Source organism: Vanessa tameamea, chromosome 24, assembly GCF_037043105.1.
Source record: "Vanessa tameamea isolate UH-Manoa-2023 chromosome 24, ilVanTame1 primary haplotype, whole genome shotgun sequence".
Lineage (NCBI taxonomy): Eukaryota > Metazoa > Arthropoda > Insecta > Lepidoptera > Nymphalidae > Vanessa > Vanessa tameamea.
Window position 1 is genome coordinate 806,627 of NC_087332.1, and position 25,536 is coordinate 832,162.

Consider the following 25,536-nt stretch of genomic DNA (forward strand, 5'->3'; position numbering starts at 1 on the left):
TTCGAAGTCAAGCAACAATGAGTTTTTGTTTATCTCGTATAATCTACATTCCGAACCGGTGGTGGCTTTACTTAAAATAGTTTGTTAAATGACGATTCAAAAGTGCTTGTAAAAGCCTACTTGTATTTTGTTTTTTTTGATTTTTCATGAAGACTGTATTTGTTTGTTGATAATCTGTCTCATGTTGGAGTAGCGTGGTGAAAGTGATTTAATTATTGAGATCGTAAAGTTAATCCATATAGTTTATCGGTAACATTACATCCCGTAAAATGCGAGAGCAATTTAGGGTCAATGACCTATTGATAATCGCGGTCAAATGAATCATGACGCCCGTCACCGCATTAATTGAAATATTATCGTTTTTAACTGGTTTTTTATGCTGCTCGTTATATATTTTTTATTATGACTTTTCCTTCGAGTGTAAGCAATGTAATGTGTGAAATTGTGATTGGGTGAATGTACTGGTATTTTTATTCTATGGTAGGGCTTTGTGTCCCAAAATCCTTTATTGGGCAATGTGATTCATAAAATTATGTGCCTCTCATTCAAATTCATTCATTTCTATAATTGTTATATTATATTGTAAACAATAAAATCACGCAGACAAGTTTAACCATTAATAAACATTATAATGAATAAAGCGTCAAAGTCAAGATATGTCAATTCTTCCTCAAACTTCATCAAACTCGGTTTAAAAGTGAAAGCGTAATAGACAGACAAAGAATAATAAAAAAACACACTCAAACAATGTTACATACAGATTTATCTATACATGTTAATCTAATTTATAATATTAATATTAGTACAGATTAACAAATCAATGTAATTTTAAATTTACATTAAAAAAAGTCCCGCTGTGTTTTCTTTGCCGGTTCTTCTCAGGTCCGTGATGTTTATTTCCAAACCGGTGAAATGCGTTTGACAATCAATAAGCCAGCGTAACGCTTCTATATCGAATAAAGATTGACTTTGACTCTTTTTTATCACAAACCATATATGCTAAGAACATTTTAAAATCAATTTGTTGTTTTTTACATTGCTATATTGTAAATAAGAGATACAATATATTTTTTTAATAAACCTAAGACCTGGACGCATTTTAAACGAGTACTGTTGGGTCATTATCCACCCACTGGACATATATGGTGTAAACAAGTAAAGCTAATAATAAAGCCTGATAAAAAATGTCTCGTTTTTAAACATATATTTATGACTAAGTATATATTGTGTATATTATATTATAATATATTTTATTTATTTATTTATTTATTTAAGCCTCATTCATTCCTTAGTATAATAATAGTAATAAGAGTTTCTTTTTTTTTTTTTTTATATATCTAATTTTAACTAAGGACCTCTAGACAAGTACAGGCCTCCTCCATCTCACTCCATTTTTTTCTGTCTTGAGCTATTCTCATCCACTCTTTGTTTAAGAATTTAAAAAGCTCGTCTTCCAATCTTTCAAGGGGGCGACCTCTTTCCCTTTTTCCGGGAGGGCCAGCCCATCCAGTGATTTTTCTAGTCCACCTCTCTTTTTCCTGACGTGCAATGTGACCAGGCCACTTCCACTTTAGTTTCTTGCAGTGGGTTAATATATATGAAGATATAAATAGACACAGAACAACTTTGAACCTTTATCGTGTTCAGACTGACGTTATGTTTAAGTAGGTATATATAAAATTGAATGTTGGAATCAGGGTTCGTAAAAATTCGACATTTGTAATAAGCTAGGTGTATCTGCGGTTTTGCCCGTGCAAAATTTATCAAAACACAAACCTCCGACACATTTTTAAAAAATTACGTATAGCACACAAACCATCACACCGCATTTTACACCCTCGAGGGGTGATTTAAGAAGAGCCGACGTCCTTCACCGGGACTCAAACTATCTCCACACGAAATTGCATCTAAATCGATTCAGCGGTTTAAGCTTGAATAGGTAACAGACTGAGCCTTAAGCTCATGAACGCTTTTTGTCGTGCTCGATGGCGATGGCAAATATCGTGGGGAAATCTGCATGTGCCGAATGAAAATCTGTCATAGAACAAGACGGTACTATGCGCCAATATTCTCATAAGAGACTGCTAGCGGCAATACGGCAAAAAAAAATTTGAAGATTTACCTATGAAACTAAATTTTGAACGACAAATTACAGAAAGCATATATTTTTATTTGACCATAGGGTGCAATTTATACGTTATGGGTGTACTCTATAGCACTCAAGAATAATATATCTAGGTATCAAAAAAAATGAATCATTTGTTCCGAAGAATACCTCGTACATATAAACAAACAAATTTTAACCTCCTTATAATATTAGTATTGGTATAAATAGTGCGCCAATGCAACGTCACATCGGTGCCTTTATCCGCCTAGCTACGTCAGTGCTGTCTACGCTACTGTCTTCCTCGTGCGTATCCATAAATTTGCCTTGCGGAATAAGCTCCAAAACTCGCGGACAACGGGCCCATCAGTCAGACACATACTCTCTGCTGTTATTTTACCTTTTACACCCATTCCATTTAAAACTTATTGATTTCTATTAAATTTACCGTTTTTCAGTACACACACAAATTGTATTGTTCATTTTGATACTAGTGTAAGTTTTTGTTATGTTAAGATGCGGCGAGACCGTGGTCGCTTCCTCGGGAGGGTCCGGGGTTGTACATGACATAGCCGTCACGCTACGTGAATGGCTCAAACATTGGAAAATTTTATACACGGTAAGTTAAATGTTACCAATTATGTGATAAGATTACCTTTTTGAATATATATCTGAATATGGTGACTACATCTTTTAATGTCCTCCTGATGAATTTGCAAGAGTTTAAGCTCGGGAAAGTCGCCTTGTCGATCCGAACTACGGGTATACCCTATCCGTACTTGGAACTTTCACACCCCTGGCTACCACTAAGAAAGATCTAACGCTTGCACTCAGGACCTGGTGGTCTACAGCTCTACAGACACTACTCACTACTACTACTACTAGACTCATGATGTCACTGAAACACTCAGTGACGTCTAACGCTCAGCCCGAGAACCCATAAAGTGTAACTACTCTCTAACCACAAAAGTCGTGTTTCAGACGAACGACGACCGCTTCAAGTTCATGGAGGTGAGCATGCGTGCGCTGCTGGAGCTGCGCGCGCAGGCGGCGTCGGGCGCGCTGCCGCAGGACCAGCTGCGCCGCGTGGCGCGCACCGCCGTCTTCACCATCGACAAGGGCAACCGGTGCGACAGCTCTACTTATAGTATAACCCATTTTATAATGTTTGCGTGCGTGACGTGCGTGCGTGCGTGCGTGCGTGTGTACTTTGTTCAACGCGTTCTCGGCTTTTACATCTAAATTTAAAACAATTGAAGTTTTTATCCTTAATTTGTCTTTGCTATTTTAACGTGCCTGCATGTTGTTATTACCAGCTATCATCATAATAAATTTTATGATTTTTTGTATGGTACGAAATATGGTATTCGCGTGCAATGTAAAAATGAGTCTGCATCGACTTGGAGTTTGACTTTGAAGGGGTGTCGACTTGAATTGTCGGTTTCTGGTTTGGCATGCTATGTTGCGACAGTATTAATATCTCGACTCCACCGGTCATTGGAATATCATACAGACAAGTTGTGTTGTCTTGTTTTGTTTTATTGAATTATTCTGTTTCTTAGAACGTTAGGTATGGAGTTAGCGGTGAGAACGATGAGCGGCCAGCTAGTCGATCCTTTGACGACGTCCACCTTCAAACTGAACGCCTTGCACGATGAAGCTAATTCGAGAATCGATAAAAATATGGTAATTCCGTTGATTTTACATTAGTTGAATGACATGACATGACATCGGTACTGAACGAAATATAACCTAACCTAACCTAACCATTCATTGGAACTAGAATGTTACGTCCCTTATGCCTGTAGATACACCGGTTCAATCAACCTTAAAACCCAAACCCAAAAATACTAACGTGCCAGGCTGTAGAATATGTGATGAGGGTGTGGTACTTTGGTAGCACAAAACCCTCCGACCAGTATTTGTTATTTTACTTAGATAATACTTATATAAATTATTAAAAATATAATAGTTGGCTACGTATTAAAAAAATAAACAATTATTTTGTCATGTCATGTCGTTAGAACAGTGCTGTTAAATGTCTACTTGAATAAAGTATACATATATAAGATTTTAAATTAACATGGTTATTTTTATTACTAACAGTATCTAAAACGGGATATTTACCATGTTTTTTATTTTTATTTGGTGGAGCTCGATATTTCGACATTATCTACGAATGTCGAAATATCTCTATCTCGTGAACAAGACATTCGTACATAATGTCGAAATATCGAGCTCCACCAAATAAAAATAAAAAACATGGTAAATATCCCGTTTTAGATACTGTTAGTAAAGTATACATATATTGACTTTAAGCACTCATCTCATTAAATGATTACACAAAGATAAACTTCTAAATAATAGTACAACTCTCTCTCGAGGGACGTGGTTTTGGAACTCATCCCAGGCGATTCTAATTCTTTGTAAGACACAAATGCGACATGCAGGCTTTCTTACGAAAAATCAGCTTAATTTGGAAATCAACGTGATGGTACCGTTGATTTTTGATTAAAAATGACTGATTTGCTTAGAATACAGCAATTACAATGTTTCCAGGAGACTACCCCCACAAGCCGGCCCACGAGCCAGACGCCCGCCGCCCGCACTTACACGATAGTCGTCTACATCAAGAACTTCGTCTGCCGCATGAGCGACACCGCGGAGCTGTCGCTGGCGCTCCACGATTCCGGTGGAAACAAAATCACGGAAAACGTCCTGTTGAAATGGCCTCCCGGACACTTGGGGGCGGCCGAGCTGTTTACAGCGCCCTCTGTCGTATTTACGGTAAGCTACGACGAAATCCCTGCGTGCTTGATTATGTTGTCAGTCTCGCAGGCCATATCGGTTGTGTTTATTGAAATATAATAAACCATTTGTTATTAAATAGGATCTTGGCAGCGATATTAAGAAAGAGAAGATATTCCTGGTGTGTCACGTGGTCCGAATCGGGTCCATGGAGCCCCAGGTCGTGGAGCACCGACGCAGCACGTTGGTGCCTACATCTGGGAGCGGGGTGGGGGGCATGCGCAGGCCCTTCGGTCTGGCCAGTGCAGACATCACGCAACACCTTGCCGCTGATAATTCCGACAAGGAGATCTTGTTGCCCTTTTACCCGTGAGCTTATACTTTTTAAATTTCATATACGAATACACACCAGTGATAGTAAAAAGACATTATACACCATGTGTACGTAATTACACTGGCTCACTCACCTTTCAAACTGCAATATATCAATATGAAGTAAATAAACATATCATTAGCAGAATACATTTTAAATGCTCATATAAAAAAAAATGGTTTTGATAAATACTACCGTACAATATATTTACGATTAAAAAAAAAGTTGGATTATTTGTTGATTTTTAAACAAAATTCATAAATTATATGGTAGCGTAACATTACATTGAATAGTATTACTATAAAAAATGTCTGAGCCTTTTTGAATATGAACGTTGCTTTTTCTCTATATTATATATTAAATAACAAATAATGAAAGAAATCAATAACATTTGAGAATAATGAATTGACAAGCGATTTAATTGTTATTAAAAAAATCCGCATAAATTAAAACAATGTATATTTTACTAACAGTATTTAAAACGGGATATTTACCATGTTTTTTATTTTTATTCGGTGGAGCTCGATATTTCGACATTATCTACGAATGTCTTGTTCACGAGAAAAAAAAAAGAAAAAAAAAAGAAGTATATTTTTTTCAATAATATTTTTTAAAGTCGTATACAATATAGAAACAGATAGAGACTCTTAGATAGCCCTTTCTCCGCGTGAAACGTTCGTGTTAAAAATATTTTCGTTAACTTTCAGATGTGAAAAGGATAATAACATGGACACGCTGTTGAAGAAAGTAATCGCGAACCGTGAACTTAAGGACAAACACTCGCAGGGACTGTGGGTGTTCCTGCAGATGGTGGAAGGAGACCTGAAACAGGTGAAATGGCTCGAAGTATATACTAAATTAAAAAAAAAACAGTACACGATTGTTTTGTGACTGAATTTTATTTTGCTTTCTTACGATGTACTCATGAAATGCTAAGTTTCTTGGCAGGTATGTCGTCCTGTTAATGGTCCTTAAAGTGTTTCTATAAAGTGATAAGTTGTCTATTGTAGTAGTAGTACAATATAAAACAAATAGTTTTCATATCATAATTTTGAATATATTTTTTTCTTTATACTTTAGTATTCAAAAATAATTTATTCCACATGTGCGATATAAGTATATATAAACACATTCGTTTGACATAACTGGCACGCGACCGGCCGCCGGCCCGCAGATCCGGCAGGAGAACCCGCACATGATGGTGGGCAACACGGCGTTCGCGCGCAAGATGGGCTTCCCCGAGGTCATCCTGCCGGGCGACGCGCGCAACGACCTGTACGTGACGCTGCTGGGCGGCGCCTTCTCGCGCGGGCCCGGCAAGACGTCCGAGCGGAACGTCGAGCTCACGGCGCGCGTCGTGGACCGCCGCGGCGCGCCCGTGCCGGTACGCCCCCCCCCCATCACAGTAGACTGCCGTAACCTTCCATCCGATCGACGACCCACGACCCGATGGCTGAGGTGGGCCGAGACGAATACACTTATAAGACGGCTCAGTCCTCGACTAAACCCAGACCGGTCAGCCTTAGTATATATAGTGTAAGAAGTGAACCTATAATGATGATACCTTTTTATTCTTTAGGGCGTGATATCTGTGGGCGCAGGAGTCCCGCTAGTGAACGAGTACACGTCGATCGTGTACTACCACGAGGAACGACCGAGATGGAATGAAGTTTTCAAGGTATAAACTGTACCTATACAATAAAATAACTAGATATTTTTTTTTTCCAAAAATAATAAATAATAATTCATTTAATTTTGCAACTGCTTATTAATGGTATGTAATTGTTTTTATACATTCCAGGTGTGCTTAAACATAGAAGAATTCAAAGAGGCACATATAGTTTTTCTCTGTCGACATCGGAGCTCCAACGAGGCCAAGGACCGCGCGGAAAAATACTTTGCGATGTCCTATCTGCGGCTCATGCAGAAAGACGGTACCACTACACCGGACACGCAACACAATCTAGCCGTTTATAAGGTAACCCCACGAAGTCCCTCCGACCTAGGATTTACAGAAACTAATCAAATACCAAAATAGCTTAGAATACAATTTCGTATAGTCTCTAATCTCTGATTTCAATAACCTAATTATGGTAATACACCGAGCAATGAGCACCCAGAAAGAATTTAGCTGTAAATTTTCTGAAGCTGTAAATATTGCTAAATTGCAAATTCCAGACTGCTACTAAAAAAATTGTCGGAATAATTCAACTCAAAATTGCGGGGAAAAGTTGCATGAAATGAAATGGTATTCGATATCGAATACAAATTGTAAAACGATAATGACGCTAACTCCTTTTTACTTCGCATGCTCTCACTGAACATGTTATTGGCGTGGCAGCTGGAGCACAAGAAGTGCGCGGGCAGCGCGGAGCTGGAGGCGGGCGGCGCGTGCGTGGCGCTGCCGTCGCTGCGGGACGAGCTGCCGGCGGGCCACGAGCGCGGCGTGGCGCGCGGCCCGCTGGCGCTGCTGCCGCGCGACTCGCTCTGCGTGGCCACCAAGCTGTGCTCCACCAAGCTCACGCAGAGGGGTCAGTGCGCCTGCCCGCTACATACATACTGTATGATATATTTATACTTAAAATATTATTCATTTTTAGAGGAGATCCTCGGGGTCTTGAAGTGGAGCGCCCATCACGCGGAGGGCACTCTGCGCACGGCGCTCACCAAACTGCTCCGAGTGCCAAATGATGAACTAGTCAAGTTTCTACAGGATATATTAGATGCACTATTTAGTATATTGACTCAAGTGAGTATGTTAATCGATATTTTCATTAACTATTCCCGTTTCGTAGGTAGAATTCTCGACATCGTTCGGGAAGTCTATGGTTCCCATCGTCAAAGAATGGTTTTATTACCATAGAACTCTACATTTTGTAATGAATATGATATCCTACGTGTAGAAGATAATGATGCCATAAACTTCATATTAAACTTTAACATGAAGTGTCTTCATTTATAAAATAACTAGTTTTCGCGCACGCGTGAAGGGAGTAATGAGAGGTGAGGGTTTTAGGGGGTGGGAGTAAGATGTTAGGTAATCTAGGTTCTTTTTTGCACCCCTTTTAATATGTATTCAAAATTTCATTATGGTCGTTCGCTATTTAAAAAGTAAAAGCGTAACAAACAAGCATACCCATTTTATCATTTATACTATTAGTAAGGATTTTATATTATATACTATTAATATAATATTACTGAATGAATAAGAAGTATTACCCAACCGATTTGTCAATTCTATTCCAGGTGGAGGAAAATACCGAGGAATACACGGAACAGAGCTACGCGGTGCTCGTGCTGGACTGCCTGCTGCAGGTCATCTCGCTGGTGGCGGACCACAAGTACCAGCACTTCCAGCCCGTGCTGCACGTCTACATCGAGAGGAGCTTCTGCGACGCGCTCGCCTACGAGTGCGTGTCCCGAGCCATAAGCACATATTCTTTTATTTAGATTTTGATTACTACTTATAATCTGTTCATGCGAGTGAGCGTTACTGTTTTACTGGTCGTTGGGCTTTTTGTTAGATTGTCTGGGTCGGTACCTCCGACTCACATACAGTCAAAATAAAAGTATTCTTTATATAAGTAGGCTCATAAAAGATTTTCGAATGGTTATGCTACAGTGTTGAATTAAATGTAAATCTCTACCACTGGTTCCATTTTAATTACAGAGTCTGTCAATAAAGTACAATTATATTTATATGTCGCATCCTCCGCACGTTCGGGCTCAGATCGCTCTTCCTCCATCACTCGGTCCTCAAATAAACCCGTTAACGGACTTCTCAATATCTTATTTTACGGAATCAAATGAATGAATGCCAGCTCCGTCAAAAATGCAGTGTTGCCGTTTCGCAAAATCGATTCCATCCAATTGTCCACTTGACATTTCGATATCGAGAATTTATTAACTAGCAACACCGAGGCATAGTTCTTGATCGTATTAGCAAATGGCGTTGCTCGTTCCTCGACATATATATATCCTACTTGGAAATTAATAAATACGATTTTTTATCATTAATTGCCTTATTTATCATGTTTTTTGACATAAGATTTAAATTTCATAATGGTGTGATTAACACACGTGACATTCATCTGTACGGTACGATTTACACCAAACACAACACATTTTAAATATGCTTGATGAAATTAAAGTATCTATATAATATTTAAGTCAATTTTGTTGTATAATTTTTAACAAAATAAATAACATCAATTTCCAGAAAACTCATATCGATAATGGTGTGGACGATCCGATCAGCGGAACAAGGAGAGGTCGCCTCGAAGCGTTTGTTACAATGTATGAAGTGTCTCGAAAGCTTATCGAGAGTGCTCGTGAGGTCCTGGCAACTCAGAGCCGCTCTAGGATCCAGGGCCACGGCTCTATCCAGCGGAGGGGTAAACGGGACCGACGAACCGACGTACTGTCCAGAACTGCAGGTGAGTCTGATGACGCTACGAAAGCGAGCCGCTAGGAACCCGAACATTCAATAAATGGATCGTTTTTTACGTCCTGAATTTAAATGTGCATGTTCGTAACAAATATCTAGGGTCGAATCGTAGGAGCGCCCCCTGGCCGTACACGCTGAGGAATGCTCAATAGACTGTAACCGTATAACCCACTGACCGAGCGGCCGCCCGCAGAGCCTGCTGGAGGCGCTGGTGTGGCTCATGCGCTGCGGCGACCACGCGCTCACGTGCCAGGGCTCCGCGCTCAAGTACCTGCCGCACGCCGCGCCGCACCTCACCAAGGTGTTCCCCGACACGCAGCTCAGGTGAGCCCGCGCCCGCCGCGCCCGCCGCGCCGCCCCGACTGCCCGCACTGACCGCCGCCCGCTGCCCGCAGCAAGTACACGGTGTGGGCGCTGGAGGCGCTGCCGCTGGGCCGCCTGTCCAACCAGCGCCTGCACGCGCTGCTGGAGCTGGTGCGCGGGCCCCTGGGGGCGGCCCCCGGGCCCCGCGCCTACCTGCTGCCGCACCTCGCCGCCACGCTGGCCGCGCTGCTCGTGGCGCCCATAGAGGTACGCGCCTGCACTCGTGTCCGTTACACAACATGCGCTCCGATACAAAAATCGCTACACTTCATTGAAAAATACAAATTGGGGAACGTTTAATAACAATACAGAGCTTTTCGTGTTATATTTTTTAAACGGGGTGACATGTCGAATATAACTCCATGGGTCGTTTGGTGTTTAAATTCCTGGTATGTGTCCGCGTGGTAAGGAATAACTAAAATCGTTAAATGTTATACATCTTTAAACACAACAATTTCGACACATTTTCATTTCAGGTTTATAATTTCATTAAAACTTATATTATTTATAAATTAGCACTAACTCATTGGCTAGTCGAAGATATATAGCTAGCCAAATATGCATCAATACTTTTCCTTAAATGTGTTAAATAATTAATTGCAATGTTCTAGTCTTCCGCCATGTTTTTTTTTCCTTATTCAATGACGATAGACTAATTATCATTCGTTCAATCATAAATCGAATATTGAACTGTCACACTAAAATGACATCTCTCGATCACAGATAAAACAAAAAAATATATATCAACAAAACAGAATCTAACATTGGGTATCGTTTTTTATTTAAGCTTTTTAAATTGAAATAATTGTAAATAGTTAATATGTTCTATATAAAACAATAACATCTGACTTTTCTGTTGGTTCTTTTGCGTAGGATGTTGGTACGTTATAAATTACTTGGTGGTATGGCTTTGTGCGAGCCCATCTGAATGGGCTATTTGACTGGTTTTTAAAATCCATTTTATATTATTTAGTAGAGGTTAAGGAACACGGTGAAAGTAGTATTTTTTTAATTCTAGTACATATTTGCTAAAAAATATCAAATTAAATATTTAAATAGCGCGCGAAAAAGCTACTTTCACAATATGGCGCTGCTACAGACACGAGAGACATAACTGAGTGTCAAACGTCGGTGGATCATTGGCGATGTAAAGAATGGTTAATATTTCTTACAGCGTCACAGTCAATGGTCGGTGTTGACCACATACCATTAAATGGTCTATTCGTCCGTCTGCTTGCTTACCCATATATATATATCATGTTTGGTTGTGATATTGCCCCACCGACTACGTTCTGAGCTGAGGTGCGATCTCATAGGAGACACCCTCAGGACGAACGTCACTCTCGAGCCCAAAAGGGTTCACCTTAAGGCAGAGTCTTAGCACTCGCCCCAACGTTCGGCGACGCTGTAAAGGCCAGTAGGGCCAACAGCAATACACAAATACAGATAAAAAAAAATAAAAAAAATTGTGATATTATTCGATATTGGAAATCGATTTATGATTGGTGAATCGTAATTAGGGTTCAATTGCGAATAATAAATCCATATTTATCAAAAAATGTAAGTTGTCTTAAATTCAAACGTTGTATATTTGTAATCGGTCCAAAATTATATTAAAAGTTAGTGCTAATTATAATATAAAACATGTGGTATCCGAGGAATGTTCCGTATATTAACAGTGTCCGTCCGTGTGAACACCGCAGAGTGGGTATGTATTCACTTGCACTTTATAAGTAATATGTTATATCGAGATTATGTCGAGGTGTTTTTAATACTAATTTTTATGCCATCAATCCAAAGTATTATTTATTTGTCGTCATATATAAGAATGTTCTTATACCCGGTGGTAAATAGTCTTAACACTTGGCGGTGTTAAGTGTTGAGAATATAGAAATATATATATATATTTATATATATATTTGTTTCGGGACATTACTTTGGGATCATTTTAGTAAAAATCGTCGCAACAATGCAAGTATGTTACAAAGGGCTCTTTATAAAAGCATACCTGATTTATTATTTACATATTTGATAACCGATTCTCGACCTAATCTCGATAGTCATAAGAACAATAGTCGGCTGTATGTTCGCGGTCGCAGGTTCCGAGGTAAGCCACGCTACGCATGCGCCTGATATCACAAGTACATCTATGTAGGTCATAGAGCGAGCTATAATTCCAAGGTCAATTTGTTTAACAGTTATTCCAATATAGATCAATATCTATTTTGCAAGTGACGCTTGGATATAAAGTTCCAATACATTCGGGCTATTCGTATTCGTAGACTATACTATAAGCATAGTTTAAACGAAAAATCAAATGCTTAGCATCGATATTGTAGTATTTATAATCACTATGATATAGTCAGCGGATACGATTGGGTTTTTTTAACGGTTTACATAACAGCATTGATGGACAATAACAATGAAAATATATCTATATGTCGTGTTAATAATAATAAATTTGTATGTTTTTTTCAATAAAACAGTCCCCTTTCCGTTTCATACTTATATAATATTAAGTTTAAAGTCCTATTCGTCCTATATATGAAGGTAACATACATATATTGTGAGTCCCGATACCTTTAACACGATTTTTTTCGCCATAGCAGTGGCTACCCATTGCTGTAATTAATGCCTCATTATTATTAATTTTTGTCCTGATAATTCTTCCAATGTTTAAAGAGGGATGTGACCGTGGACTGTAATGTTGCATGCCCTTTTTATAATAAAATCAAATGTATTTTTTTGTTATTCACTATGGAGTTAAGACAGCGAGTTTATTTCTTAGAGAATTCTCAATATCTCCTGTACAGAAATATTACCTTATAACTGTAGAAGAAATAGTTTTGTTCACGCCGCTGCGGTTCTGATTAAAAAAACATGGACATACAATTTATTCTTTCACTGTGACAAAGTTGTAAAAATATCCCAGCCTGAGCGAATAAACTTCACATAAACCTCTTTCAAATCCCGTCTTTTAAGTAATCCGACTAAATTCAGTACATAATAAACTCACTTGTAATATATGCACGTTATCGTATATCAATGTTGTTCGTGTTGCACCGGGTCAGTTCGTCTGCCAAACGGTAAAGTATACTTTGGTCGTGTGATCGTCGTCTAACATACACTGTGTTCGTTTTTATAGCTTTGCATGTTTTAATTATGACGATTAAGGACGATGTTAAGCTTTTAATTAATAATGTTCTAACGGTATGCTTGGTTGCCCTTTTTCACAGTCCATATTGTTCCAAATTTTAACAAGCTCATGACATTTAAATATATTTAGTTTGTTAGTCTACTGAAATTAAAAAGTTTATAAGTCAACACTCATAAAATAATTTAATTTTAAGGAGAAATAATTTGAAAATATTGAAATATTAGCTTTAAGTACAAATGTCAAGCTATTAAGATACCGGTTTTGTTAATCTGTGGCACGATTGGATTGGAATGTATATATATTTGTTTTCATTTGCAAATGTATCAAATTAAATAGATAAAACTTATGAGATATTAGCTGAAATCATTTCAATTTTTTTTTATTCTAAATAAATTTGGCTCTAATTCTGTTATAAACAATATGTAACTGGTCAAAAGTCTCGTGATTGATCTAAGAGGATTTCTCCGGTCGTATCCAAAATATACTAAAATATATAGAGACGCCATTATCTATAAAACAATACATACAATTCAATACGTTCGTTACTATTTAAAAATCAGTCTTTAAAGTATAGATAAAATTTAATTGATTTGAAAGATTTCTGTTAACATCTCAATATGGTATTCATTGAATTTAAAGTTTTACTTTTTCAATAAGTAAATATATGCGTTAACAATCACCGGCATCGTGAGGTATGCACACAAGTCGTTAACAAACAAAAATAAACACTTTAATATATCATTTAATTGTATTTATTATCTATATATTATTCTTCGTATATATCCTTTACATGTGAATTTTTATATGTTTTTTTTTGTCTTATCATGTAACATTTTATAAAAGTTTAATTATATGTCTTAAGATCCGTGCCCGTTTCTATTTCTTAACATATGTATAAAATAATTTAAATAAAAAAAAGATTATTACCCCATCTTTGGTTAAATTAGTTTTGCTATAGTCATACACTTTCGGGGTCTATTTTAAATAGATCAATAGATTAATTTAGAACTATGATCACTACGTTATGTAATACATATGAGCATAATGGACGCTTTATTGTTATATGCAGATTATATAATTTCCCAATGTATTATGTAACGAAAAATATTATTCAAATCGAACTGATTGTTAGTTACTGAAATTATTGCGTTTTAACATACAAATGCATTGACTGTTTCAATGTAAACCTTTTAAGTATATAATATAACATTCGATTAAAAAAATAAATGCTATATGCTGTCTTGGTTTTCTAAGATAGGTCGTACATATAGAAGATTTTTTCAAGAAAGTTTCTAATACTGAATACAATTGAATGAAATCACTTTGAAAGGTTATTTATTCTCTCTTTCTGCTTGCTATGTAATATCTTCTACGTTATATTTATAATCAAAATACCACTGACTGACTCATTATGAGCCCCAAAACTATAGGTCCGATTGATTTGAAATTTAGTATTGTTACTCCTTTCGAACTAGACGCTCACTAAGGATTTTCGGAAATTTCAACTTTAAGAGGGGAGTGGGAACTTTATATGAATTTTACTCGAGAAGCCGGGACGCACAACTAGCCATTTTATTTTAATATAGTATTTATACAATATATTATATATATATATTATTATTTTATATGTTTATGTTTCTTCTTTCGTAGGGTTGTTAGTTTCTTATAATAAATGTTACATGATAAGCAACCCCTAATCACTTATCTTTATATTTCACATAGTGTTTGTGTGTGTGCATGATTTTTCACGTGTGCGAGTTCAAAGTCACGAGCTAACGGCTTAGCTTATATTTTAATTACAGATTGTATAAATAGTTTCAATATTTTGAACTATTTTTTTCAAGTACATCCAACGTTGATTTTCCTATGAAGTTTCGATGAGCAAAAAAAAAAAACAAATTTAAATATTTTTTTTAAATTAGTAATAATAAGGTTTGATAAGGGGTAGTGATTTTAAAAGTAAACTGTGTTTTTGTTGTGATGTCCTTTAACATGTTTTTATTTCGTGTGTGTGTGTGAGTGTGCGTCTGTTTGTGTTTTTTGTCACTTACTAATACACGTGTTGTTATATATGTATCTACCACTTGTCCAGAAATTATATTCACAATTATTACATTACACACACATATTTAGAATACATAATACACAATAATTTATCTATGTATAAAACGTCAACACATTACCTGAAAATAAACATACATATATCTAATATACAATAATAAATTATAGCAAAGATGTGTGAGTTTAAAATTGATTTCGATTAACGGCTTTAGTTATGAAAGTTGTTTGTGGGGGGGGATTAGTTAAATAATGCTGTCTCATTTCGAATGTCATCAATAATGGCAGAAATGGAACCCAGTGTTTAACTATGCACCTCCTAAACAAAGTTTATAACGATGGCCGTGGTTTTAATAACGATAATTTTTTTTTTTTTTTAATTAAATAAAGAATAACAAACGTGCTTTCGTTGTCAAAAAATTGTGTGCAAACTGAAGATGTATCGCATGTAAATTAAACGGGAACAAGAATTCCCGTGAATAAAGATCAATAGAAATTAACATAGAGTTTAAAATAATGTTATCAATTTAGAAATTATCTAGCTAATGTTAGTTTCTAATGATATTTGACTTACTTTTTTTTTTTTTGGTGTACGCTTATAACATGAAACGGATTGATAGAGACTACGCATTGATTGGTTTAATAAATTTACCAAGTAGTGTTTATCTCTCCGCTAACATTGCTTTAAAACGCTGATCCTTATATACTGATATTTATTTTAAATAACGGTGTACGTTTGATTGACGTGGTTTAAAAGGTATTTCTGTAATTATAAGTGAAGAAAATTTTATTAATAATAAATTTACAATAATATGGAATATGTGCCAAATATTATCCTTAGCGAGAGAGGAGACTGTTGCCCAACATTGTCAATGATTTACTGTGCAAACTACAGTTTCTTTCGTAGATTTACAAGCCCATCTGGGTAGATACCGCCTACTTCCGGTTTAAAGAGTTTGTGTCTACTACAGGCACAAGGGAAATAACATCTTGATTCTTAAGATTGGTAAGATATTGGTGTTGTAAATAATGGTTAAAAATAGTTTAATTTCAATATAATAAATTAATAATGCGCTTTTATGACTCGAAATAAATATATTTAAGTAGGTACATTTCTCCATATATTTTAATTTTTATCAAATTTCATAATTTATTTTTCACGACCGAAAATACTCTATTATTATTGTTATACTTGTATCGGTCGATGCGATCAATCTGGTACTTAATAAATTTAGGCAGATTTTATAGCATGAAAATTTAATAAAAGAAAATAATAAATAATTTAATATTAGAAAGAACGTAATCATAATGAAACTCTCCGAATCTATTTTTGATGGGGTTTATTTTTCGATTTCATTACAATGTTCAACGAAAGTCTTAAAAATAAGAGATTTAATCTTTCATTGGTCAGTCGTTAATATAATTAAAATTGACATGGGTATTTAAACGGGATTTTTTTTTAAGGGTTATAAATTATAAGTGTTGCCATTGTTCTCCCTCTCTTTTAAGCCTATTTTTTAATATAATCTATATTTTTCGTTGCATCTACGCCTTCTACTTATTTATATGGTTAAATCAATCATTGGAATGTTTTATTGGTAATGATTTGTTACTTATGAAACTTCTTATGTACTGTTCGTTTCCACAAAAATAAATATACAATAGCTATGTCATTTCTGATCTATCGGTGATTGGTGTGGTACTTTGTCTATTACTAATGGTCTTACCTTCGGATGAAACTAACTATAATGTCCTAAACTGAACTGTGGGATACAAAATTGTACGAAATTTACCTTGAACCCTCAAACAAACGTACACTAAAACACATAATTAAACCTGATCAGTATATCACGATCAACGTTTACCGGTCTAGCGTTAGTATGCTAACAGCTGGACAACCACAAATCGCGATCAGCGGGCAAGGCGGCACGTCTACTTGGAGCCGACACCGCCAGCCTGCTAGACCACACCCAGCAGATGCAGATCGTATGTATATTATCTCGCTATCTAGATCCTGCGAAGCTGTAAGTACACGAGATGTCACGTGTCACGATATGGAATGGATTTAAAAGAACGTTTAAAGCGATTTCAATAGTATTTGGTAAATGTAGTGTACCGTCATGCTTTTCGAAGGAATCATAAAGGTTTTCTTGATATAACCTCGTATTATTTTAGAGGAAATTAAGTTGGAACGAGATCCGAAGAGGATATTTTACAGACCAGATTTTTTAGCGTAATTTATACTAATAAATACAAGTTGAAATATTTGGTAATGCTTATAGGAATTTGCTGAATAATCTTAATATATAATATTGATTTTTAAATTCATAAATTATTTAAATATAGAAATAATAAAACAAAAAGAAACAAGCATTTAAATAGTATGTAATCTAAATAAATATTATAACTACAAATATGGTTTTAACGCAGCCTTCTCGAAGTGGAAGTGAAGGTTAGTCTCATGGATGTTTTTCGATACAACACACAATTACTATCGAGCACTGTATTTATATTAAATTCTGTATTTTCTTGATTGCAAATTTAATGATTTCAATAAGCAAAACATTCCCTAAGATACAATTAACACAATAAAGTCACAATTCAGGTGGAGCTCTGCGTGGAGACGTTGGGGGAGGTCGTGTCACTGCTGGCGCGGGACGACGTTGGTCCTGTCGAGGCGGATAGGGGTGAGCTGGCTAGGTCGCTGCTGCCCACTGTGCTGAGAATCGCAGCGACGATGATGAAAGAGAGAAATAAGGAGGAAGGAACGCCGTCTGATGATCCTTTACTGGTAAATATCATTAATTGTTTTTATTTTTTTATTATTGAAATCGTTGCTGTTATTACATTCTTGCAAAAAAATAACTTACCGCCATACAACTAGAATCTATCGATGCTCTTATCAAATAAAGCTTATTAAATGATGTCTTTGCAGCTGCGATTTACTTCAGCACCAGTCAGATCTTCACCATTTTTTAAATATTGTAACATATAATTTCTTTTCTAGCGCAAATTAATCTGCGTCCTTCTAGACATGGTCCGTCAGATGTCCGAAGAACAATACGTAGTCGTGATGAAGTCCCTGGATGCAGAATCCTCTGGCAAGGCGAATACTCTAGTGTCGGACGCTCTGGCGTTGATGATGGCGTTGCTACAGCGACCGGTGTTCAGACCGCACTGGGCCGATATGTTGCACTTGCAGCACTACGTCATGCTACACGCCCTAAGGTAAGTTGGAAGAAGAAAAGCTGAGATGGAAGACGAGAACTCCATACGAACATTACTTGAGTTACAAATTAATTAATAATGTTTACATAAAAAAAAACATAATCAGCCTGTAAATTTCCCACTGCTGGGCTAAGGCCTCCTCTCCCGTTGAGGAGAAGGTATGGAGCATATTCCACCACGCTGCTCCAATGAGGGTTGGTGGAATACACATGTGGCAGAATTTCGTTGAAATTAGACACATGCAGGTTTCCTCACGATGTTTTCCTTCACCGCCGAGCACGAGATGAATAATAAACACAAATTAAGCACATGAAAATTCAGTGGTGCGTGCCTGGGTTTGAACCCGAAATCATCGGTTAAGATGCACGCAAATAAAAATAATAATGTTTAACTTAACATATTGAGTAATGTTACTTGCGTCGGCAATATATATATTAAAAATTAGAACGATATGAAGATTAACGTGACTCCTGCGCAACGATGACACGAAAAACCATTTATGAATACTTATCTGGCTTAGTGGGCACCGTGACCATGGAGGTAGTTCCACAGCGCCGCCCCTCTGTTGCACTGCGGTGGGGTGACCTCTGCTGTTACCCCTAATGTACTTTGTGGTGTTGCGCACGTGTTGTCCCATCCTGCCTCGCTTTTTTTGATGAGGTTATGAATAAAAATAATATGTACGAGAAGTTTTTATCAGCTGTCGATCGTATATGAATTCAATTTGACATTGTGCCGGCACATACGCCCTTTATTTTATAACCGTGTCTCAGTCTGTATGTAATATTAAAATAAATAAGAGCTTGAAACGGATTGCAATGAAATTTATATATCTAACATTAATCATCACCAGGTTGTTGTCCACCACGCTCCGCGAGCAGCTGGTGTCCATCGACGACTCGGACCCCGAGGTGGTGTCGGCGGTGCACTTGACGCTCCAGGACTGGTTCAACACGCTGGGGGCCGTGGCTTCGTCGCCGCCCATACAGCTGGAGACGCTACCGACCTCCAGGCGCCAGAGGGCGACCATGCTCTACGGGGACATTAGGCGGAAAGCTGCGACGCTCCTCGCCGATATGTGGTTCAGTTTAGGTCAGTTTCGGTGTAGGACTGCACCGCGAGGAAACCTGCATCTGCCGGTTGAAATTCCATATCATGGATACAATCTATCTCAATAGGAGTTACGTGGTGAAATGAGCTTTCAACCTTTCTATCGAGATAAGAGGGGGCCTTTGCCCATTGAGTAGAACCTTTAAAGAAAATAATTTTACTTCGCTTCAGTTTTAGATTTTTAATATTGTTTAAGCTTAGTATACACTACTGATATTATTTTCTAATTTTATTTAATCAATCGTGAACTACTCGCACAGAGGAGCACAAGCGGTTCTTCATCCCACACCTCGTCGGCACGTTCTTGGAAGTGAGTTTCCTTCGGGTCGAAGAGGTACGGAACATCATAATCCCGCTGTTCTTCGACATGATGCAGACCGAGTACAAGCACACCTCGGACACGGGTAAGACTCGAGCCCCGGGCGCCGGGCGCGTCGGGACCGGGCGACCCGGACACGCGATGACGCGATGACGCGCTGACTCCGCAGAGGGCGGCGCGGGCAACATGCGCGCCTTCGAGAACGCGCTCATCGACAAGCTGGACGTGCTGGCGGAGGCGGGGCGCGGCGACGCGGCGTGGCGGGCCAGCTTCGTGTCGCTGTGCGGCGCGCTGGCGGGCGCGGCGCGGCTGCCGGGCGGGCCGGCGCTGGTGGCGGCCGCGGCGCGCCAGCTGGACGCGCTGCTGCAGTACCGCGCCGCGCCCGTCGCGCGCCGCCTCTACCTCGTGTCGGGCGTGCTGCGCTTCTACGAGCAGATCGAGCGCCCGCACATGTACATCCGCTACGTGCACCGCCTGGCCGCGCTGCACGCCGGCGCCGCGCACGCGCCCGAGGCCGGCCTCACGCTGTGCCTGCACGCCAAGCTGCTGCTCTGGAGCGACGAGCCGCTGCCGCCGCGCCTGCGCCACCCCACGCACCCGCAGCACGACACGCACTTCCAGCTCAAGGTGAGCCCGCCCGGCTCGGGGGCCGGCCTCGCTCGCCGACGACTACACTCAAGACTTCTTCCCGCGCTCGCAGTCGGCGCTGTACACGGAGGCCGTGGCGCTGCTGGAGGAGGGCCGGCAGTGGGAGCTGGCCGTGCGGCTGGCGCGGGAGCTGGTGCGCGTGTGCGACGAGCGCGGCGCGGCGCACGGCACGCTGGCGGCGCTGCACGAGCAGCTGGCGCGCCTGCACCGCCTGGCGCGCGCCGCCCCCCGCCCGCGCCCCGTGTACTTCCGCGTGCGCTACCTCGGCCGCGGGTTCCCGCCGCACCTGCGCCACCCCAAGGTGCGCGCCGACGCCGTTCTCCTTGCATAATGTGATGTTTCAAGGAGATTTATTTTTAAAATAAACCTGGATATACCTTTAAAATACTTAAAACGATAGTCCTAGCACTTTAGTTTCCATTTCCAGGGATTCGTGTACCGCGGCAACGACTGTGACATGCTGCACAACTTCAAGGAACGCATGCTGGACGAGTGGCCCGAGGCGGAGGTCCTGCTCAAGCTGGACGAGCCGGGCGAGGACATCACCGAGTCGGATGGACAGTGTATCCTTTTAAACCTCAGATATTACAACTTTACCGATTAATAAATTTAAACACTTTTTGAAAATACACATGATATACAGTACATATAGTTTCCGTCCGTGGTTTGTTCGTGTGTGAGAGGGGGGGGGGGGGTTGGGGGGTTAACAGATATATAATTTTAGCTAAGTTTAAAAAGTAGTATTTACTTCCGTTATGTATACTTTTTACTCGTGTACTAACATATCCTGACTAAGCCATTAATATCCTGAATGCGAATCAGATTTACAAATAAACGCGGTAACGCCGATAATAGATGACATATGGATGAACAAATTCGGTAAAACGGGTGACGAACAAATTATAAGATACTACGAACACAACAACGTCAAGAAATTCGTATTTTCTAGACCCTTCCATAGACAAGGTAGGTAGTATTTTTTTTTTTCGAAATTAATATATAGAGCGTGTTAATCTTGCCTTGTGTGTGTGCGTGCGTGTTAAGTGCTTAATTTTTGTTTATAATTGAAATCTGAATACCGACGGCGAAGGAAAACATCGTGAGGAAACCTTCACGTGTTGGATAAGAATATGCCAAGAGTATCCACCAATTTAAGTACATTAGTACTACATTGAAGCACCTCGGTAGAGTGACCAAACATTCACCTCAAAAAGGGAGAGGCAATTTTTGCCAAACAGTCCCACTGTTGAACAAGAACATGAATAGGCTGTCCCTCTCTCATTGTCTGTTTAATATAAAACGTGATGGGTTGTCGGAATAGAGGTTGAGGTTATGTTTTTATACTTTTTTATTGTGATATCGGTAGATGCGCGTTTAAATGGGCACCATCGCGTATGGACATTAGTGCCATATGAAATTTAAATATTTTTTTACGTAATCAATGCGCCACCAATCTTAGAAACTAAGATGCTATGTAGTTACATTGGCTAACTTACTCTAAAACCCAGAACAGAATAATACTAAGTATTAATATTTGACGGTAGAATATCAGATCAGTGAGTGGTACCTATTACACACATTTGGTGTTTAAATGATATGATGGTTCAATAAAATAATAGCCGAATCGAGTTGCTCTGAAAATAGAGGACACTATAGTTTTGACAATTTTACAAACTATTATTGAACATTACTTAATCTATAAATTTGTTTGTTTGTGTTTGTTTGTAATGTTGTGAGAAAGGTTTTGAAAATGGATGTGGATGGATATAGAGGTAGGGGACGACCCAAGAAACGATGGATGGATTGTGTGAAAGACGATATGGTTAGAAAGAATGTTACTTGTGAGGTGACGTCCGACAGAGAAGTATGGAAGAAGAACATGCTGCGCCGACCCCAAGTGAAATTGGGATGAGGGCAGGAGGATTATATAACTTAATCTATAAATTTACCTGAAAAGAGAAACAACGTTTAAAGCTATTTTTTTTACCAGTTATTATGACAGACCGCTCCTTTGAAACAAAAAAGATCACAGATAAATTAAACATCAGTTATTAAGCGGTCAATACAGAATATAATAATTGGTTATTATATTATTTTTTCAGAAGATTCAATAACAGACTCAACGGACGACTTGTCCGGAGCGAACGAGTTTGCGACTCGTTGGTTGGAGAGAACCGAGTTGGAAATAAGTGACACATTACCCGGTAAGGTACCCGGATTAATAAATGTTTGCTTTTAATAGTCTGACATCATTCGATTGACTGACCGAGTTGGCATATATGACTTTTTCATGGATAAGATTTTTATAGTATAAACCTTATTGTAACTCATCGCCAAATGTTACCGCATCCACTACAGGAGTTTCTGATCGGACCGTTTCAGTTGGAAATATTATATTGTTATGTATTAAAATTGTAAAGGGCATTACGAGTGAGAAATCGACTTTATAAGCTATTATGTTTTATTAGATATAATAACAGAAAATCAATTAGCTACTCTCCTTTAACTAACACGGGTAACACAAGTAACACTACGGTTTCGGATAGATTTTTAATTCGGTCATCCCATAGTTTCGGTTACGGTTACGAAGCTTCGTAACGTATCCGATAAACTTCTACAGCGTTTAACCGTTCACCTATATTAAATAATAAATATTTTTTATTACTATATAGTAAACTAAACTATAGTCAACTCGTATACCCTGTTCAAGTTAGCTTGATCTGTTTGACAGACGGGCTAGTGACAGAAATTATAACATATCACAGTCGATGGAACGATGGAATGCGTAATTCAAATTAGAATTCAATTTTTTTTTAACTTATTTCTTCTAAAAAGGTTTATACCAGCTAAAGAGACCCCAACAACTAGCCAAAGAGACCCCGATAACAATAACTTAACAATGATCTTTAATAAGGATTTTTGTAATCGATATTTGTAGCAGTAACTGCCTGTTATTCGCGTCCCTACCGTCTGACCGATGTAACATTGTGCAAGCGTCTGTTATGTATTTTCATTGTTTCTATTTAAATTTTACTTTGAAGCAATAATATATAATAGAAAAAGTCTTAAAATTTTCGGTTAACGCTTGAATCTTTAGGAACTTTTGTATTATATGTATTTTTTTTTAATATTTTTACAATTTTTAAAGTCATTAAATTAAGAAAATAATATGTCATTGCAAAGTTATGTCGATCAGAAAAATTTATATCTGTCAAAAAGATCAAGCTATCTTGTACTGGATATAACTACGTTAAGAATATTACTAAAGTTACATAATTAGGTATGTTAGTCACAATATTGTCGATAAAATAAGTTATCGGTTCAAAATTGTAATAACTGTGATTAATAAGGGTTTAAATTGTTTCTAGGTATCCTCCGTTGGTTCCCTGTGGTGTCGACCCGCACGTACTGGGTGTGTCCGCTGGAGGTGGCCGTCGAGACCATGGAGCAGACCAACAAGGAGCTGAAAGCCATCATCCAGGAGGCAAAGTCACCCGACGCGCCGCTACATCCGCTCACGATGAGACTGCAAGGTTATCGTATTATTAAAATACCGGATAATTTAAATCTATTGTGATCGTTTGCTTACATAGGTGACTGAATTTCGAAATGATAAATAATAAAACAACCGCCCTATCGATTTCAAGGCAGGACGCATGTACTGATATTATAAAAAGAAAAAAAGAAGGACACATGCTTAAGACTTTTTATAGGCAATACCCGACGACCGACCCCTAAACACGGCTACAGCTCCGTAATAGCGTATAGCTTGCCCCGCAGGCATCCTGGACTCGGCCGTGCAGGGCGGGCTGGTGCACTACGAGCGCGCCTTCCTGACGGCGGCGTACGAGGCGCGCCGGCCGCAGCACGCCGCGCTGCTGCAGCGCCTGCGCGACCACATCGCCGACCAGGTGCCGCTGCTCAAGCACGGTGAGTGCCGCCCGCTGCGCCGCCGCCGGCCGCCCGGCAATGGATCTCACCTTTGAGTGACGTCGGCAGGCCTGGACGTGCACGCGTCGCGCGAGCCCGTGCGCGAGCTGCACGCGCACCTGGCGGCGTGCTTCCGCCGCGTGCAGCACCACGTGCACCAGCGCTACGGCCGCCGGGTGAGTGCCGCCCGATGCCGCGCCCCCCGCCCCGCCCGCCCCACTCACGGTCGCGCCACGTTTGCTTCGTGTCCGCAGATGTGCGAGTTCGAGACCGAGAGCATATCGTCGCCGGAGGTCACGCTGCGCACGAACCTGCGCGACAGCGCCGAAATCGAACCCAGGAACCCTTCGAACCGCATATCGGATATATCTACCGGAAACGAGTGAGTGAGATATTCTATGCGACTTTTGACGAAATCGAACACGCTATATCTGGGGTTTTACAATAAATTATTATTATAAATTATTAGTATTACGCAAGATATTTTTTCAGATTGTATTTTGTTTTTAATTATAATGGATTTTTTTTTTGGTATCATAAATAATATTCGTTATTTATTTTTTCACAGGACAACACCAAAGTCGAAGTTTAAACTGAATTCCGCGATTAATTGGACGAGGTATTGTAACAACTATATGATTTCATATGAAGTATTATTGCAAATAGATAGACTGGCAAATGGGCCGTCCAATGTTAAGTAATACTAACAGACAGTTATTTAGATAAATTTTAAGTTTATTTCTATTTAATCGTGTAATATTTCTTTTATTATTTATTGTAAAGATAAACTCGTAAATATCTGGCGCTGGACGAATTTATTTCTTATTCCGAGATTATGTTGTATAAAAATGACGTACTATTAATATAATGCAACACTTGTTCCAGAAACAGCAGCAGCGGCACTTTAACGCCTCGACATAAGAAGCGGAGTAGAAAGGTCGGTAATATTCTAACTCATGACAATGTCTCCAGATCCTTTAAATTTGAGACTGATGTTCCTTAAGTGCAAGTCGCGGCGGCCGATCACGAAGACTACATTGAGCAGGAGTGA

At 39.0% G+C, this 25,536-nt stretch overlaps 1 protein-coding gene across 4 annotated transcripts in view; it reads left to right on the plus strand.

The window, feature by feature from the left end:
- LOC113394152 (dedicator of cytokinesis protein 1) overlaps positions 1-25,536 on the plus strand; it is a 49,052-nt gene that overhangs the window by 19,435 nt on the left and 4,081 nt on the right. For 3 of the 4 annotated variants that reach the window (XM_026631362.2, XM_064218794.1, XM_026631364.2), the window contains exons 3-33: positions 2,621-2,723; positions 3,086-3,231; positions 3,667-3,790; positions 4,664-4,891; positions 4,995-5,221; positions 5,933-6,056; positions 6,400-6,609; positions 6,805-6,903; positions 7,027-7,203; positions 7,567-7,756; positions 7,826-7,974; positions 8,472-8,635; positions 9,445-9,661; positions 9,866-9,996; positions 10,068-10,242; positions 17,141-17,236; positions 17,856-18,041; positions 18,258-18,478; positions 19,332-19,570; positions 19,849-19,992; positions 20,077-20,534; positions 20,608-20,856; positions 20,983-21,118; positions 21,378-21,521; positions 22,658-22,759; positions 23,924-24,088; positions 24,336-24,485; positions 24,555-24,661; positions 24,740-24,867; positions 25,054-25,104; positions 25,371-25,422. In XM_026631362.2, the coding sequence (XP_026487147.2) occupies positions 2,621-2,723; positions 3,086-3,231; positions 3,667-3,790; positions 4,664-4,891; positions 4,995-5,221; positions 5,933-6,056; positions 6,400-6,609; positions 6,805-6,903; positions 7,027-7,203; positions 7,567-7,756; positions 7,826-7,974; positions 8,472-8,635; positions 9,445-9,661; positions 9,866-9,996; positions 10,068-10,242; positions 17,141-17,236; positions 17,856-18,041; positions 18,258-18,478; positions 19,332-19,570; positions 19,849-19,992; positions 20,077-20,534; positions 20,608-20,856; positions 20,983-21,118; positions 21,378-21,521; positions 22,658-22,759; positions 23,924-24,088; positions 24,336-24,485; positions 24,555-24,661; positions 24,740-24,867; positions 25,054-25,104; positions 25,371-25,422 (5,092 nt within the window). The remainder of the gene's footprint in view (positions 1-2,620; positions 2,724-3,085; positions 3,232-3,666; positions 3,791-4,663; positions 4,892-4,994; positions 5,222-5,932; positions 6,057-6,399; positions 6,610-6,804; positions 6,904-7,026; positions 7,204-7,566; positions 7,757-7,825; positions 7,975-8,471; positions 8,636-9,444; positions 9,662-9,865; positions 9,997-10,067; positions 10,243-17,140; positions 17,237-17,855; positions 18,042-18,257; positions 18,479-19,331; positions 19,571-19,848; positions 19,993-20,076; positions 20,535-20,607; positions 20,857-20,982; positions 21,119-21,377; positions 21,522-22,657; positions 22,760-23,923; positions 24,089-24,335; positions 24,486-24,554; positions 24,662-24,739; positions 24,868-25,053; positions 25,105-25,370; positions 25,423-25,536) is intronic. The other variant, XM_026631363.2, reaches the window with a different exon arrangement.